Raw genomic sequence first — 16,463 nt, 5'->3', positions numbered from 1 at the left:
CTTCTGCTTAAATGGAAAATAGGGACAAAATGTTTCACAGTTTACCAAAAACCTCAGCCTAGATTTAACCTTGGGGTTTCGGGGCACCAATTGCATGGTTCGTCTGGCGCACCAGTTGCTAGGGTTGGAGAGCGTGCTTGTATGACATATCCAAATTTACCTCTGCAGCCATGAGACTAGAAACACATTTGTTGGCAAGATATTACAAAAAGATAATTTGGGGATGGGGAAATAGCAGGCGAGGGGTGGGGGGTGCAGATGGAGACTGACTTGATGTTGGACACCATATCTACATTGTCTTATGATATGGAGGACGTATTGCAGACATTCAAATTGGGCTCTACCAATGAGTTGGTATTTTATATTTTCAAAAATGGAAGCTCAGTAACTCTCTGCTATTTTCTTGTTCCCATTAGTCCTAGGGCCACTGAACTCCGATACCAAAACATCACCGGATAGAGCCCAGTTTGAATGTCAGCAAACCTTCCTCCTCCGTATCATATGACTCGGACTATGCAAACATCAGCTCCCAACCCCACCACACTTCTTGCCTCATAAAGAGATTTTGCAAGCATGCACATTTTTGGTGACCTAGTAATGGTAATACACTAATATGAATTTTGCAATTTTCTTATAGCCAACAGGACAACCTTTATTAATTTCAGTGGATTTACAGAGCATGTTAAGTCAGAAGCCCCATCAAGTTCAATGAGGCTTACTCCCAAGTAGGACTGTAGCATAAAGTTATCTGGTATGCATAACATTTATTCAGAAGATTCCAGAATTCATTTTGCTACTCCAAGTAAGTGACGTGGCCGAAGCATGTTTACTCAAAAGTAAGTCTCGCTGTGTTTGGTTCAATGCGGCTTATGTATAGGTAAGCTGCAATTCTATGTGCTTCACTTCAAACGAAGTCTCATTGAACTCAGTGGGGCAGAGTAATATGCCTATGATCAGGGTTAGTAGTAGATCAAACATACAGGTCACACTCTTAACAGGGCAAAATTATGCACATCCACCCAAAACTATGCCCTGTTAAGTTCAATGGAGTTACTCTGATGTAAAAGGTGTCTAGTCACACCTTAAAACATATTTAGTCCACAAAAGCTTATTTATTCCTGTTTATTACATTTATATCATGCTTCCACCACCCCCTGGCAAAGAACCGAAAGTGGTTTACCCTCCATTTTGTCCTCAAAACAACCCTGTGAGGTAGATTAGGCGTCAGTGACTGGTCCCATCTGTAACCACTACACCACACCGGCTCTCACAGGAAAGTTTATGCCAGATTTAAGACGGAAACCTCTTTATGTCTAGACAGAAAAAAGTCCTACGATTCCCATACTGGCTGGGTAATTTTATTTATTTATAATTTTGAGAGTTGTAGGACTTTTTTCTGTCTAAACATGCCGAGGGTCTCGCCCTAAATGTGTTAGTGTTTAAGGTGTCACAAGACGCTTTGTTGTTTTTGATGCAATGGAGGCTACCCTTCTGCAAACTCCTATGTGAGGATATATAGGATTGCAGCCTACTTTTGAGGAAACACGCACAGGAGTGTAGTGTAATGAATCAAAAAAACACCTCCAACGCAAATGCCACAGTATTCAGTAGTGCGCTCCTGACGCCCCGCTACACCCATTGGAACATGTTTCGTTATTGCAGCCTCTAATTCCCAACATGCAACGCACAGCCACCCGATCCCTAGGGATTAGCATCCTATCCAATAGGAGCCGGCCTCTGGATGTTTTTTTTTTGCTGCGCGGCCAATGGCCGCCAGACCCGCCAATCACGTCGCTGTCCCGCCTCTGGCCTTTTCGCAAATAAGTATCTCCGATCTCCGCAGTAACCTCAGCCGCCGCCGGGTTTCTGTTTCCAAAACAAGCGAAGGCAAGACCAGCTGGCAGCGGCTCCTCTCACCTCTTTCCAACCTGGGTAAGAACCGACTCGGGGTCGGAGGGTTACTCAGTAGGAAGGGCACTCAGACGGGAAGTGGGGGAGAAATTAGCCTTGCAAAAATGACCTCATTGGGCCAGCGGCTGGTGGGGCTGGAGTGGAAGTGTTGTATCTATCCAGTGTTGGTCCTACCTAGAGTAAACCCGTTGAAACGAGTGGGGTTTAAGATTAGACTCGCATTGGAGATAACTCGCTGCATCCCGCCCTGTCTGTTGCGAAGGGGAAAGGTGTGAAGAACCTTAAGATTTGCTATGCTGCCAAAAGTGACCGGCCACTTGCCTTTTGCGGTGGCTACAAGCGCGCCCCTCTCCTTTCCCATACTTGGGATCGGAGCCAAGCAGCCTCTGATCGCGATGACACTGAAGTTCTAATTTTTGCTATATGACGTCCATCAAGTGTTGGGAATTGGTGGGGTAATGAGAGAAGTGCTCTCCAGCGTTTTAATGATGCCTTTCTTATTTACGACGATCCTATCTGCCAGGGAGGGGTGGACTAGGATTAGGCCCTTTCCGGTAAACGTGGGATGGGGTGGGGAGGAAATGGTGCGCTGGTGGATTGTTTATTTTTCCACGACAGCCGTGACTATCAAATTCTAAGATCAGTGGTGGATGTCGGTGGATTTTCCTGGAACTCAGTATTTTGCCGGTATTGTGATCCTGGCCATGTTTAGTACTGGGTGAGAGAATTATTTGTGGATCTGAATTGCACCTTCTATTCCAGCCTTCCTCGTCCTGGAGCCCTCTAGATGTGTTTGACTACACCTCCCGGCATCCTCCGCCTACACAAAAGGAGTTGTAGTTCAACACATCTGGAGGGCACCAAGTTGGAGAAGACTGTCCTACCATGGGACCATAGCTCAGTGGTAGACTACCTTGCTTTGCATACAGAAAGTCCCAGGTGCAATCATTGGCATCTCCCCTGCCTCAAACTTTGGAGAGCTGCTGTGAGTCAGTGTTAAAAATATCTAAGGGTCTGTCCCTGTAAATGAACATATGAAGAGCCATGCTGGATGAGACAAAGGATCCATCTTGTCCAGCATGCTATTCACACAGTGGCCAACCAGCTGTCGACCAGGGACCCACAGGCAAGACACGGTGCAACTAGATAAGGGTTTAACTTTGGCTCTGTTCAGATGACACGCTAAGCCACGGTGATTAAGCTTTTTGAATTTAATATTATGGGTTTAGCATGTTGTGTGAACCATGAAATAGCATATCATGTGAACAATTCCACAACAAGGTGGCTACATAACCACAGTTTAAACACGCTCACTAACCATTGGCTGCAAAAGGGTTAGTGGCCTAACCATAGCTTAGCGTGTTGTCTGAACAGGCCTTGTATAAGGCAGCTTCCTGTGTACTCCGTGCCTTTAGCAAGAGTACATGAGAGGGTTACTGGGAGAATGCTTACTGAAACCCTACAGGTGCAGATATTAGAGAAAATGCTTTTTAAATTGTTGACACTATAACCAGAAATAGTTGATAACTTGGACTTATAATGTGGGCTGGCACACCAAAAGTGGGTTGGTGAATTAGGACCTCAACAATCCAAAGGCATTTGTAAATGAGGTTGTTACTTTAAGGCATTGATCTTCAAACTGTGTTCTGATGAAACCTGTTTGTGTATGTTTAGCTTATCAGAGATCCATTATTTAGAAGATAGAAAATAGCTTGCTACCCTGTGTATCTGCAGGGTTGTTGTCCCATGCATTGTGGCAGGGGCTTCAGGAATGTGCATTTGTATCATCTTACCATATTTTGGAGCCCTGCATTCTGGGTCCATGGCTGGTATACAAGGGTTGCTCTGCAGGCACAATGATATGGAAAGAATTGCCTATGAGTAGAAAGTTGTGGACGCTGTTGCTTTAATGGCATGTACTCCAATGAGGCAATTTTGATACTCGGGTATTGTCATGCTCATAATGAAGTGCAGTGTGTCCAATCTTAATAGTTTCTGTAGCAAGCATACTTGAGAATTTGCTTTATTTAATAGATATTCCAAAAGCAATGAAAATGTGGTTGTTGTTTTTAATGAGATGAGGTTTCAGAATGAAGGAATTGGATGTGTTTGTAGGCCTTAGTTGATTTACAAAGCTAAATGTTACAAGGCTGGTTTTCTTTGCTGCTGTGATGATTTCATCTTGGGTATGATTCAGGCAAAGTTAAGCACTTTTAAGTTCTGTTAAAGCAATGGGCATTGCAAAGTGATCCTAGGCATGATTACTCGGAAGAAAGCCTATTAAAAGTGCTTTGGATTGCAGACTTAAAAGTGCTTAATTTTGACTGGATTGTTTCAAAGTAGGTCTGTCGCCGTGTACTCCCATGTGAACCTACCCAGTTGTTCTGCTCCTGCTGGTATCATAAACAGAACTGAGACAGGGCCTCTTCTGTGGTGGCACCCTGCTTGTAGAATGCTGTCCTCAGGGCCATTCCACTGATGTTTACTTTGTCCTTTTGGTTCCAGATAAAAAACTTCTCCTGAGTTTTTAATAGACCTTTCTGCTGTTATGTTTTACTTCGGCTTGTACTTGTAGTGAGTTCTTTTTTTCTTGCCAGTGGGGATCTTTAATGGTTTTTAATTTTTAAAGCTTTTTATGTTAGGCACTTAAAAGATTCTTTAGCTCCATTGACCCTGTTCAGTCGACAAACTAAACCATAATGGTTAAGCATTTTGAGATAAACATTATGGGTTAGCATATTTTGTGAACCGTGACTTAGCGTGTCATCTGAACCATTCCTAACCGCGATGGCTACATAACCACAGTTTAAACACACTCACTAAGCATTTGCTGCAAAAGGGTTAGTGGCCTAACCATGGTTTAGTGTGTTGTCTGAACAGGCCCAGTATAAACTAATTATTCTGGGATAGGCAAGTGGAGCAGAATTGACTATTGCCACTGTCCCATAATCCCCTTCAACTATTGCTGATGCTCTTCCTTGGAGGAGGAATGTGTGTGAGTGAGAGAGATTCAATGCAGAGTGACAATGGATTAGTGGAATCTGGATTAGGCAGTTTGAAAAATTACAAGGTCCAACTGGAAGGCCATATGTAGGTTATGAGCTCTGTGGATTACTTGGCTAAACTGGCTCCTCTTGTAATCTCTCAGCCAAGGGTGTAGTGCGTAGTGTATGAAAAATGCTTTCACCCTGCCATTCAGGAGTTTCAACATAATATGCAGTGGTGTCCTCTTTCCAACCGGGTTCTGAACCTGTAGGACTTTAGAGAGAAGATGAGATATGTCACACAAGCTTTCCAGAAACACAGTTTGTCTTCAGCTGCCAAAGTCATGTTATGGATCGCTAACTAGTATTGGAACAGATCCCCCTTGTTCAGCCCCAACTGACGATTATCTATGATGCTATATGTTATCGTTCCCTCCAGTGCATGACCAGAAGGGAGTGTTGGGTGTATTCTAGATCCATATGATACAACTGTATGGCTGAACAGGACTAGCCAATACTCTGTGGGTTGTGTGTGTGTGCTGCAGAATCCACCACAGTGTTCATTCTATGGCTGACACTCCTCCACAGATCCTTCATTGCAGAAAATATTTCAAATTTCCACAAAAAGTAGAACATTTTTGGGAGAAACCCTGTTATGATGATTAGATTCTATTACTGAATGAAGAAAACTATCTAATACGTTTACAGCATAATTGTATTCATGTCTACTGAAAAATAAGCCCCATTGAGTTCAGTGGAGCCCACTCCAGTCAGTAGGTATAGGAGTGCAGCCTTAAAGTGTTACATGGAGAGAAATTGTTCCTCTTAGAGTTGAAACCAAAATAAATTAATTGGGGTGTGTGTGCTTGTATGGCTATGATGGTTTTAACTGATTATTGCTAGCAAACTTGGATTTTTTTTTGTATAAGAAAGAATTTTTTTATAGGAACATCTTATGCTGAGATTGTTGCAGGTAGGATTTTATTTTTAAAAAAATAAGGCCTAAGTTTCTGTGAAGCCTAAATAAGCTTTAGGCTTCACCATTATTATTATTATTATTATTATTATTTATATAGCATCATCAATGTACATGGTGCTGTACAGAGTAAAACAGTAAATAGCAAGGCCCTGCCGCATAGGCTTACAACCTAATAAAGTCATAGTAAAACAATAAGGAGGGGAAGAGAATGCCAACAGGCCCAGGGTAGGGTAAGCAGGCACAGGGTAGGGTAAAACTAACAGTATGACTTCAAATCTAATTACCACTTCTTTATTTGTATTTCAAATTGTCAGAGGGTCTCTGCTGTTTTCCTCTGATCAAGTCTGGGACCTGATTGTCACCAGTTGTGTGCACGGTGCAGGAAAATAAAAACTGTGTTTGAAGTAAAACTAGCTTTATCTCCATTACAGTCTGACCTCGTTATCAGCCAAGTTTAGAAATCTTGTCTTTAGAAAGACTTCTCCTATCAGAGGTGGTTGTATGCATACTTATCCTAGTCTCATTATTGCATCAGCACAGCCTTGCAGATAAAAAAAAATCTTCCGAAGTTGTAAATGCAAGCCAAGAATAGAAGGAAAAATTGCCCTTTTTTTCTTTCTCATTCACATGCGTTGGATGGGAAACACCCATGCAATTAGCACTGCCCATGTCTTCATAATTGGCCTGCATTCCCCAGCATGGGGACTCCCTTTGTTGTGTAAAGGGATTGCTTAGTTTGAATTAACTCTAGGCATTTACTTCAGGGCCTTTGTTAAAATATGGTCAATTTCTTCCAAAGAATGCATTATGGTCTAGAAAATGTTTCCTTATGGGACTCAAGGGCCCAGCTTAAAATTCTCTCACACATATTGATCCCTCTCATTGAAATAAGGTGTGTGTAGAAGAACTTCCTGTTGGACTGTGTCCAGTCGCCAAGCAGATTCATAAGCAAAAAGAAATGATTAACCATGTTTGCAAGGAGCTTGCAGCTGCTAACACTCTTAAGCATTCTTATCTGCTTGCTGAAAGCATGGGCCAAGGGCCAAAGGATTAAACATTTGGGGGCAAATTGAGGTGAGATTGCGAGGGGTCTCCAGCAGCAGCTCCCTGGTCCTTGTAGCAAAAGACTCTTTGAAAGAGGGATCCAGAGTTATTGGATGACCTCTCTTTTAAAAATGAGTTTACGTTAACAGTGCACTTTAGCCAACTTGGACCATTTACACTTTACTGATGATTCAGCATTATGTGACCTTGGCTGAAGTAATGGTGATAAGGGTTAATTCTGTATTTGGACTGAACAACTTAAACAGACACAACGTTGGAGCTAATAAGCAGTTGTATCTTCTCCCTGCACTCACCTCCATCTGTAAATATCATGAATGACTGGCATCATGAATGACTGGCATATAATAAGAACTGGTGCAGGGTTACTGGCTAGGCGCCAGAGATACTTATTGGAAAGTCCCTGGTTCAAATTTTGCTTCCCCCCATGAATTCCTTAGGTGGCATTAGGTAAGTCACTTTCTCTCAGCCTCACTCCATCACCGCCCCTCTGCAATATGGATGATAATAATAATGACCTACCTTATAGGGTTGTCGTAAGGATTGCAATTAGAGGATGTGTGTGCGCAAGGCAGTCTGAACACTGAAAGTGCTATAAAAACCTTAAATGTTAAATAAATGCCATCAGTTTGTTATGCGTTTATCTGTTTAATACAAGTGACTCACGACTCATTGAATGTGTATACATCAAATAGGTATGGCTAAAGTAGTAGTATGGTTGGAATAAAACAGCAATACATTCATGAACAATGGAATTTAATCAGATTCAGGGCTAAACATGCAAATTCAGATTGTGTGTATTGGACTAAAATGCTAATGTGCCTCCTCCAGTGATTTTTCTGACTTAAAAAGGTAAGAACTATGCTGGATCAGACCAAGGGTCCATCTGATCCAGCATTCTGTTCACACAGTGGCAAACTAGCTGAGTGTGAGAAATCCACAAGTAGGACTTATTTACATCCGCACCCTCCTGGTTGTGTTCTCCACCAACTGGAAGTAATATATAGCCAACATGGTGTAGTGGTTAGAGTGTTGGACCAGGACTCGAGATCCAGGTTCTAATCTCCACTTAGCCATCAACTCACTGGGTGACTCTGAGACAGTCACTGACTCTCAGCCTAACCTACCTCACAGAGTTGTTATTAGGTTAAAATAGAGAAGAGGACAACAGCCATGTGAGCTGCCTTGGGTTCCTTGCAAGAGGAAAAGAGTGGGATATAAATGTAATAATACAATAACATTAAATTAAACTAATGACTAGTAGCCATTGATATCCTCCCTGAATTTGTCTAATCCCCTTTTGAACTGACCATATTGGTGACCATCGCTACATCTTGTGGTAGGGCCTATGCACTGTGTGTTCTTCCTTCCATTTGGCCTGAATCTTCTACCAATCAGCTTCATTTGATGACCCTGAGGTCTAGTATTAGGACAAAAAAAGTCTTCCTATCCTTGTGCATAATATGAGGTCTCCGCTCACTTATCTTTTCTCTATGATAAATGGTCCTTGTAACAATTGCTCATAGGGGAGTTGCTCCAGCCCCTCAATCATTTTAGTTGCCCTTTTCTGCACCTTTTCCAACTCTGGCCTCTACATCAGGAGAGACAACTCAAAGAAGCTTTCCCACTGTAACCAGAGTGGAAGAGGAAGCAGTTTCAACCAGGCAATGCATGACCATTTCCCCTTCCGCTAACTGCATAGTGCTGAGTATGCAGACCAGTGTGAAGTCATTAACCTTGTCCAGTAGGGTAACTGAGCGTGATCAGCAGCTTGGGGCTGATGGGGTGGCGAGCTTCCTGCCAGGCTGCACTGCAACCTAATGGAGCGTGGCCTTCCACTTTTGTTCTCTTCATAGAGCAGCACTGTCCTGCAACACTGGGGCAGATGTTGTTCAGTCAAGCTGGGCTGTGACTTACAGCCACTCTGCACGCCAGTGTTACAGTACCGCCCGCAAAGGCATTTGGGATACAGCGAGGGACTGGTTGAAGGAAGAAGGAAACAAGCAACCTAGGGAGTGAAAAAACAAACAGCAGTTTGTTCGATCATCTGCCAGACGAACCCTGGGTAAGACAAAGTATGGGTTAACCAAGGCATGGGTTAGTGTTACATGCAAAATAGGTCTTAATGTTTTGTTTACTGTGGACTTTGAACTCTACTTGTGAAATAACTTCTTTTTATAGGCATGTTGTTATGGGTTTGTTTTGCTTGCCTGACGTTTTACTCGTGTTCTACAGTTCCCATAGTTCTTGAGTAAATAAGGAAGATGATGGCTTTGAAGCTAGCTGCACTGCTGAGCTGCATCCTGGGAATTTGCGCTCTTCCCCTGGAGGACCCTGAGGATGGGGGCAAGCATTGGGTTGTCATTGTTGCTGGTTCCTATGACTGGGGTAACTACAGACACCAGGTAAGAGTGCTTTAAAGACCAATGTTGACTGGTTGAAGGGGCAACACTGTTGAATCTAATTGAGTCTTTCCCCCACACTGAGGGTTGGCTCTTGCACGCGTTTGCATTGCTTGGTGTGTTTTTATTATTATTATTATTATTATTATTATTATTATTATTTATTTATTTATTTATATAGCACCATCAATGTACATGGTGTTGTACAGAGTAAAACAGTAAATAGCAAGACCTGAAAAGAGTGGTCTGTTGTGGTGAGCCTGAACATTTTCTCTGCAGCATCCTATCAACACAAGCAAGTTGGCACATGAAGACAGTGCGGCCATGAAGTGTCAGCTCTTTGTACATCAGCCTTCCCCAAACTGGTCCCTTCCTGATGTTTTGGATTTCAATTCCCATCAGCCCCAACTGGACAGTAATGCTGGGAGTTGTAGTCCCAAACATCTAGAGGGCATCAGCTTGGGGAAGGCTGCCATACATGAACTGACTTGAAGAATTATTGGGGTGAAGTCATTGGCCATCTGACTTGCAAGCAGACTAACCAATTAATGGACTAAATGTTTGCAACCCTAAAAGTTTGCCCTTACAATCTGGAGAGGGGGTTTACTGCAGTTCTCTGTGCTTGTGCTTGCTGTCCAAGCCTCCAAGGGTTATTAGATGTCTAGAACTTGCACATATCTTCTCTTACCACCTGTGGTGGTGAAGCGGGATATAGCATTCGGCTCTGCATTGCCTCTGTTGTTCCTCCTGCCCTGCCTGCAGCAGCCTAGAGGGGCACTGAATACACCCCACACCCCAGCCTCCAAGTCTGTCATAAAAGAACTTCCCCCTAAGAGCTCAGTGAGAAGTTAACAGTGTGTCAGAGCAGATGCATTTGCTAGAATTCAAACGATTCAGTCTTTATATGAGAATGCATTTAATGCTTTATATGCTCTTTATGAGTGATCAAGAGAGCAATAATAATAATAATAATAATAATAATAATATCCTGCCTTTTCCTCCAATGCTGGTCCTCGAGGTGGCTCTACCAAATTAAAACATGTACAGTATATGTGTGCATATGAAAACATTTTGCCACGCAGCTTATTATGCAGGCTGGTGCCAGGGTTTTGCAAAGTGTTTAAACAAGAACGCCAAGACCTCTGGCGAAAATGTTTGTACGAACATTACATGAGGTCATCTGGCAATCTAGAATGCGGTGCAATTAGTGGGCGGATGACACCTGGCTCTATTTCTCAGTTACCTTGGTGAGGCTTTGCAGGTGCTGAACCAGTGCCCAGAAACAGTGATAGGCTGGTTGAGAGCCAACAAACTGACCCTGAACCGAATGAGATGGAGGGGCACTCCTGTGGAGGGGGGGAGTGTTTCCATGTCTAAGAATGGTGTGCAGCCTGCCTTCGATTGGGATGCACTCCCCCTGAAAGAGCAGGTGTATAGCTTGGGGTGGGTGGGTTATTCCTTGATTCTGCATTAACTTGAAGTTCAATTGGCTAGGAGTGCCTTTCACCAGCTTCAGCTGGTTTGCAAGCTGCAAGTGTTCCTGGATGGAGATAGTCAATTTTGGTCAAATTTGGTTCATGTCCTGGTAACCTCTTAGCTGGATTACTGCGATGCACTGTATGTGGGGCTGCCCTTGAAGGCTACTCAAAAGCTTCAGCTAGTGCAGAATGTGGCAGCTGGAATTGTATCCAGACAGCCAGACGGAATCCTATTACATCAACTGTGAAAGAGCTGCACTGGCTGCCTGTTTGCTTCTGGGCCCAATGCTGGTGCTTCCCTTGAAAGCTTTAAACAGCTCATGACCTAAAGAGCTGCAGGAACACCTCTCCTTGTATTTTATTTATTTATTTTTATTATATTTTTATACCGCCCAATAGCCAAAGCTATTGTACCAGCCTTCTTGTGAATTAAGGTAATCAGGGGAGGCTATTCTCCAAGTTCCCCAGGGGGTATTGTGGGTGAACAAGGAAAAGACACTTCTGAGAGAGAGAAAAATCTGTTAGTTTAAACAGGATATTGGAACACAATGCAGTTGTGGTGGTTTTGCAGTGGAATTCCTTGTGTACTTGACTAACAAATACTTTGGTAAAGAACTCTTTAGTGTGTTGTGAAACTGTTGGGTTCACTTCTCCCCCCCCCCCCCACCTTTTCTCCAAGCTATTCAAGGAAATGAAAGGACTGTGCAGGTCCTGGATGGCATCCACCAGCAGGAGAACTTGCTGAAGTCTGGGAGTCATTCTCTGGGCATAACTGTAGTCTTTCACAAGTTGGGGCTTTAGGACCTGGTGTACAGACTGCCTGTTACAGACTGCTTAGAATCTTTTGCTCAAGCGAAGTAGAAGCATCATTCACACAATTGATCCAGCCCACCCCACCCTGCACTGCAGTCCCATCCCCATTTAGACTAGCTTGCCCTTGCTCCAGTACAGTGACCTTTGAGAGTACAGTTACTGAAGCAAAAAAAAAAAAAGCCTCTGATTACAGTGATGTGTTGAGTAATCCAGGAAAATATGAACGCACATGACAATTTTGTCCTCAAGCTGACATTTGGTTGCCTCTTCTCCCCCTGTCCACATGATGCGTTGCTTCACCTTGCAATTGCATGTGCACATGGTTTCGGGTTGCTGTCCACAGCCAGTCATTTAACCCCTTCTCTGGGGATTCCCAGATTTGCACCTGTGTGTTGCGCTACTTCCTGATAACACGGGGTGAAGTCGTGCTCAAAACTGTCTTGCAGTTCTGCTCCAGGGAGTTCTGCCAAGAGAGAATTCAACTAGCTGTGAGGGAGAATCCACCAGGAGACAATGTCAGCTTGCTTCTCCTGTGAACGAGTGAGACAAGCAACAAAATGTTGCAGTGTGGGGTGTTCCTTTTCTGTGTCTGCAAGCCAGCCATGCCAGGTTTCAGAAGACTCCATTACCTCTCTCCTTCCCCCCACTCCCCAACCCTCAGCCAGCCTTTCCATTCCCATCCTGAGCAGAAGCTTAGCATTCTTTGGGAGCTGATCAGGCCCGCTTCTCATTGGCGTGTGTCTAGTAGTTGTTGCTTTTTCTAAAACTTTATTCTTGCATACTTTGGAGGTCCCCCCCCCCTGGCCTGCTGAGACCTCCCTCTGGTTTCTCAGTGGCCCCATTCTGGCTACAGTTCTGTCTGCTCTCGCCAGCTGAGTTGGCTGTTAGAAGAAGTGGTTTGGGGGACTGAACAGCTTCTGGAAGCTGAGTGCCACAAAATGAAAGCATAAAGCCTCCTAAAGGAGTGATGCAGACCTATTGTCGTTGGGATCACATGACTTATTTTTTGAGCACGTGATCGAGTTTTGCACAGACGCAGCAACAAGCAGAGTTGGTTTATGCACCTGTAAGCATTTTATTGGGAGAGTGTTCTGTGTGTGCGCTAAACAATGTTCTTTCAAGATTTCCTTTGTATGAAGGGGGAGACTTCCTGGCCAAAATCCATTGCAAATGTGACAGCTTCTCCTGTCCCCACACCAGGTCAAAAAGAATCTAGTAAAGAAGATTCTCCTATGTCTTTCAGGCTGATGCATGCCATGCGTACCAGATTGTGCACCGGAACGGCATCCCAGACGAACAGATTATTGTTATGATGTATGATGACATTGCTGACAATGTCCTGTAAGTAACAAACTTTCAACAAGAAAGTGGAATCCATCTGCTCTCTGTCGGCTTCTTGGCAGCTGTGCTGAATGTGAACGCTGTGTTTCTGTTACGAGACATCTAACGCATTGTGCAGAAGTGCAAGTGTCACTTGCTGCTAGGATGGCTCCACCACTAGATCTTGGGACTTGCATCACGGCCTCCTCACAAGGGCAGGCTCGACTGCTTTGCTTCCTGTTTTTCACAGAAAGAGGAAAATCCAGATTGTTTGACCTAGCCACAGTTTCCTGAGTCCAGAAGTAACACGAAACTTTAGTTACATTCAGATTCAAAGCTTCCAGCTTCCTCTTCTTCTGTGCAAAGTGGGGAACACGTGAGCTGCTGGCTCACACCGGCTTCTTTTCTTAAAGTTAAGCTATTTCTTGGCACAGTAGAGGCTGGTATTCCGATGTCAGTGGGGTGGTGAAGCACCTTGCGTAGCTCCTTTAGAGTTTTTACTGAAACCTGGGGCGGATTTACTCCCCCACTGCCATCAGAGCCACCAGCCTCCGCTGACTTGGCATTGCATCTCAACTGTGCTGCTACATGCCATTCTCTGTTGGAAGATCAAATTGCTCAGTCCCACAATGTTTGCTTTGTTTATAGCTGCCTTTCTCCAGTCTAGTGACCAGATGATTTAGACTACAATTCCCAGCATTCCTGATCTTTGGACAAGTGGCTGCAGTGTCCAGAAGTGCTTTCTACCAGCTTAGGCTGGTACACCAGCTGCAGCCCTATCGGGATGGGACGGAGCTTGCCTCAATTATCCACGCACTAGTCACGTCCAGGCTGGGCTACTGTAATGTGCTGTACGTGGGGCTGCCTTTGAAGATGGTTTGGAAGCTTCACCTAGTGCAGAATGCGGCTGCCCAAGTATTGGTGAGGGCAAGGTGATTTGACCACACATAACGCCTATACTGCACCAGTTGCACTGGTTACTGGTGTGTTTCTGAGCCCAATTCTGAGTGCTGATTTTGACCTTTAAAGCCCTAAATAGTTTGAGACCAAGTTACTTGAAGGACCATTTTCACCCATATCAGCCTGCCCACAATTTAAAATCAGAAATGAATGCCCTTCTCATTTGCCCACCCGTGAGTGCAATTAGGTGGGTGACCACAGAGAGGGTCTTCTCTGCAGTGGCCCCACACCTTTGGAACAAGCGCCCATCAGAGGTCCGCCATGCATCATCCTTGCAGGTTTTTAAGAAGGCCTTGAAATTTTTTTATTTGACTCTGACCTTCTCATGATAGAAGTACTGTTGTTGCTGCTATTGCCATTGTTGTTCCTGCTGGTTTTTATTGTTGGCTTTTATTGTTTTTAATTGCTATTTTATTGTGTTTGTGTCTTTATTGCTTTTAATATTTTATCTTTTTTATGTATCTTATTGTAAGCTGCCTTGCGAGGCTTCTACCTGGAAAGGCGATCAAGAAATGTTTTAAATAGATAATATATAAATAAGCCTTTAGAAATATGTATGACCTACCCTGAGTCTCGTGGGGAAGATGGGATAGAATATATGGCACTGTGAACATGCAAGTGTATGCAGCGCAAAGCCTGTATGTACCTAGAACAAGCTACTGTTCAAACCAATTGCGAAAAGCTAATACGTCCAGATGTCCGCTAACAGTACAATTCATTTGACATGTCAAGACCCTTGCATGTTGATAACAAGATAACTCTTTAAATTTAAACTAGCTTAACCTTTTGACTTTTTACGAGTATTTACATCCATCCCTCCACTTCCAGGAATCCAACCAAAGGCATCATCATCAACAGACCTGGTGGCCCAGATGTGTACAAAGGGACGCCAAAGGACTATGTTAAAAAGGTAGGATTTCCTTGCTCGATAGTCCAGGAATGTTGTTAGTTCTGAACAATCATCCTTTTCTGAAACTGCTCTATTAATCCACCTGGAGGCTTGGTCAGTTCAGCTCTGAAACTTTCACTTTCCACATAGCCTACCTAGCTGTCTACAAGTTAACTGTGTACCATATATTTAAAGTGAAGCAAGGCTGTTAATCCGTAAGTAATTTTGTAGTTCTTCCCCTCCTCCTGTACTAGTTCGGTTTATTGGATGGCTTCAAAAAGGGGGAAAGGTCATTTGAGAATGGTTGTGTCTACTGCTCAGCTGTTGTGCACTTAAAGAAGGGCGTCTGGTAAAAGAAAAAACTTGGTCTAGCCATGTAAATAGGGATGCAATATTATTTGTGCAATATTAGGCATTTTATACGGGCCTAATATTAAAATTGCCCCTGGTTTCAAAAGTGGTTTCTTGCAAGACATAAGGGGCTGCTGTTCACTGAAAAACTCTCCAAGCATCGCTCTCCAAGCAAGGGGGAAATTATTATTTCTATTATTATTATTATTATTATTATTATTATTATTATTATTAATTAATTTATATCTCGCCTTTTGTCCAATGCTGGACCTCAAGGCGGCATTACAAAATTTAAAACATATACATTTAAAACCTATAAATAGAAATATACAAAGTCAAAAATGTATTAAATATATTCCAATATTAAAACATTTAAAATGACAGTTCAAAAGTCTATTAGGACAGACAGAGGTCCCGATTATTCACCAAAAAAGTCTTTGCCGGCCTCCTGAAACAAACACATCAAGGAGGGAACCAGTCTAGCGTCCCTGGGAAGAGAGTTCCAGAGCACTGCGTACAAAATTTAATCCTTCCCCCTCTTTGTAGCTACTAAGCTCCAGGGAAAATCTTAATAGCAGTGCAGGCAGGCGATGTTCATCTGGACAGCAGGGCGTGGAAGGCGGTGGTGGAACTTGTGGGTGGCGAGAAAAGTGATTGGTGTGAGTTGGTTAGCCCTGAGGCTTTGTAGCCCCTGAGGTTAAAAAGGTTGCCCACACCTACCTTTAAAGAAAGGGAATTATACTGAATGTGAAGATCTCAGCAAAACGGACTTGGAGCTTCCGAAGTCCAGGCGCAGAAATGTTTTCAACCTTTCTATCTGCCAAGAACCCGTTTCATATTGATGTCTCTCTGCCTGTGGGATGCCAGCCCATTGCAAAGGATTCTGGGTCACCATGTAAGACATGCATTCAATTCATGGTGGTGGTGGGAGGGGCTGGCCAGGCCTGCTGTGTGTCTCTCTGGCTGGGTTCACAAATAACGCTAAGCCATGATGGGTTGCTAACCACTATGCCTCATAGTTTATGCAAACAGCCCAGTATCCCCATTTTGCAGAGTGTGGGTTCTCAGATTGGGGTGTTTGGGCAGATTAAACCACTGTAGGTGGCAGAACCATCCCACATACAACACACAACCCCATCATGGTTTCCATCTGAAAATAAACCATCATGGCTTAGCGTGTTGTGTGAACCCAGCCTCTGTTTCCCCACATGAATCGAGTGCAGGTTAGAAACTCCCAGTGGACACTTGTGGCAGATCTGTATGGTGAGCCGCTGTCTTCCATGGACTCTCTCCACCATTACTGATCCCATGGAG

At 43.7% G+C, this 16,463-nt stretch overlaps 1 protein-coding gene across 1 annotated transcript in view; it reads left to right on the top strand.

Moving 5' to 3' along the window:
- Positions 1 to 1,834: 1,834 nt before the first annotated feature.
- Positions 1,835 to 16,463, top strand: part of LGMN (legumain) — a 28,107-nt gene continuing 13,478 nt past the window's right edge. Inside the window, exons 1-4 of the mRNA XM_063117978.1 lie at positions 1,835 to 1,932; positions 9,172 to 9,341; positions 12,873 to 12,970; positions 14,738 to 14,819. Of these exons, the coding sequence (XP_062974048.1) occupies positions 9,201 to 9,341; positions 12,873 to 12,970; positions 14,738 to 14,819 (321 nt within the window). The 5' untranslated portion in view covers positions 1,835 to 1,932; positions 9,172 to 9,200. The remainder of the gene's footprint in view (positions 1,933 to 9,171; positions 9,342 to 12,872; positions 12,971 to 14,737; positions 14,820 to 16,463) is intronic.

Source organism: Elgaria multicarinata, chromosome 2, assembly GCF_023053635.1.
Source record: "Elgaria multicarinata webbii isolate HBS135686 ecotype San Diego chromosome 2, rElgMul1.1.pri, whole genome shotgun sequence".
Taxonomy (NCBI): Eukaryota; Metazoa; Chordata; class Lepidosauria; order Squamata; family Anguidae; genus Elgaria; species Elgaria multicarinata.
The sequence above is the reverse complement of the archived record's forward strand: the minus strand, read 5'-3'. Positions and strand labels throughout refer to the sequence as shown.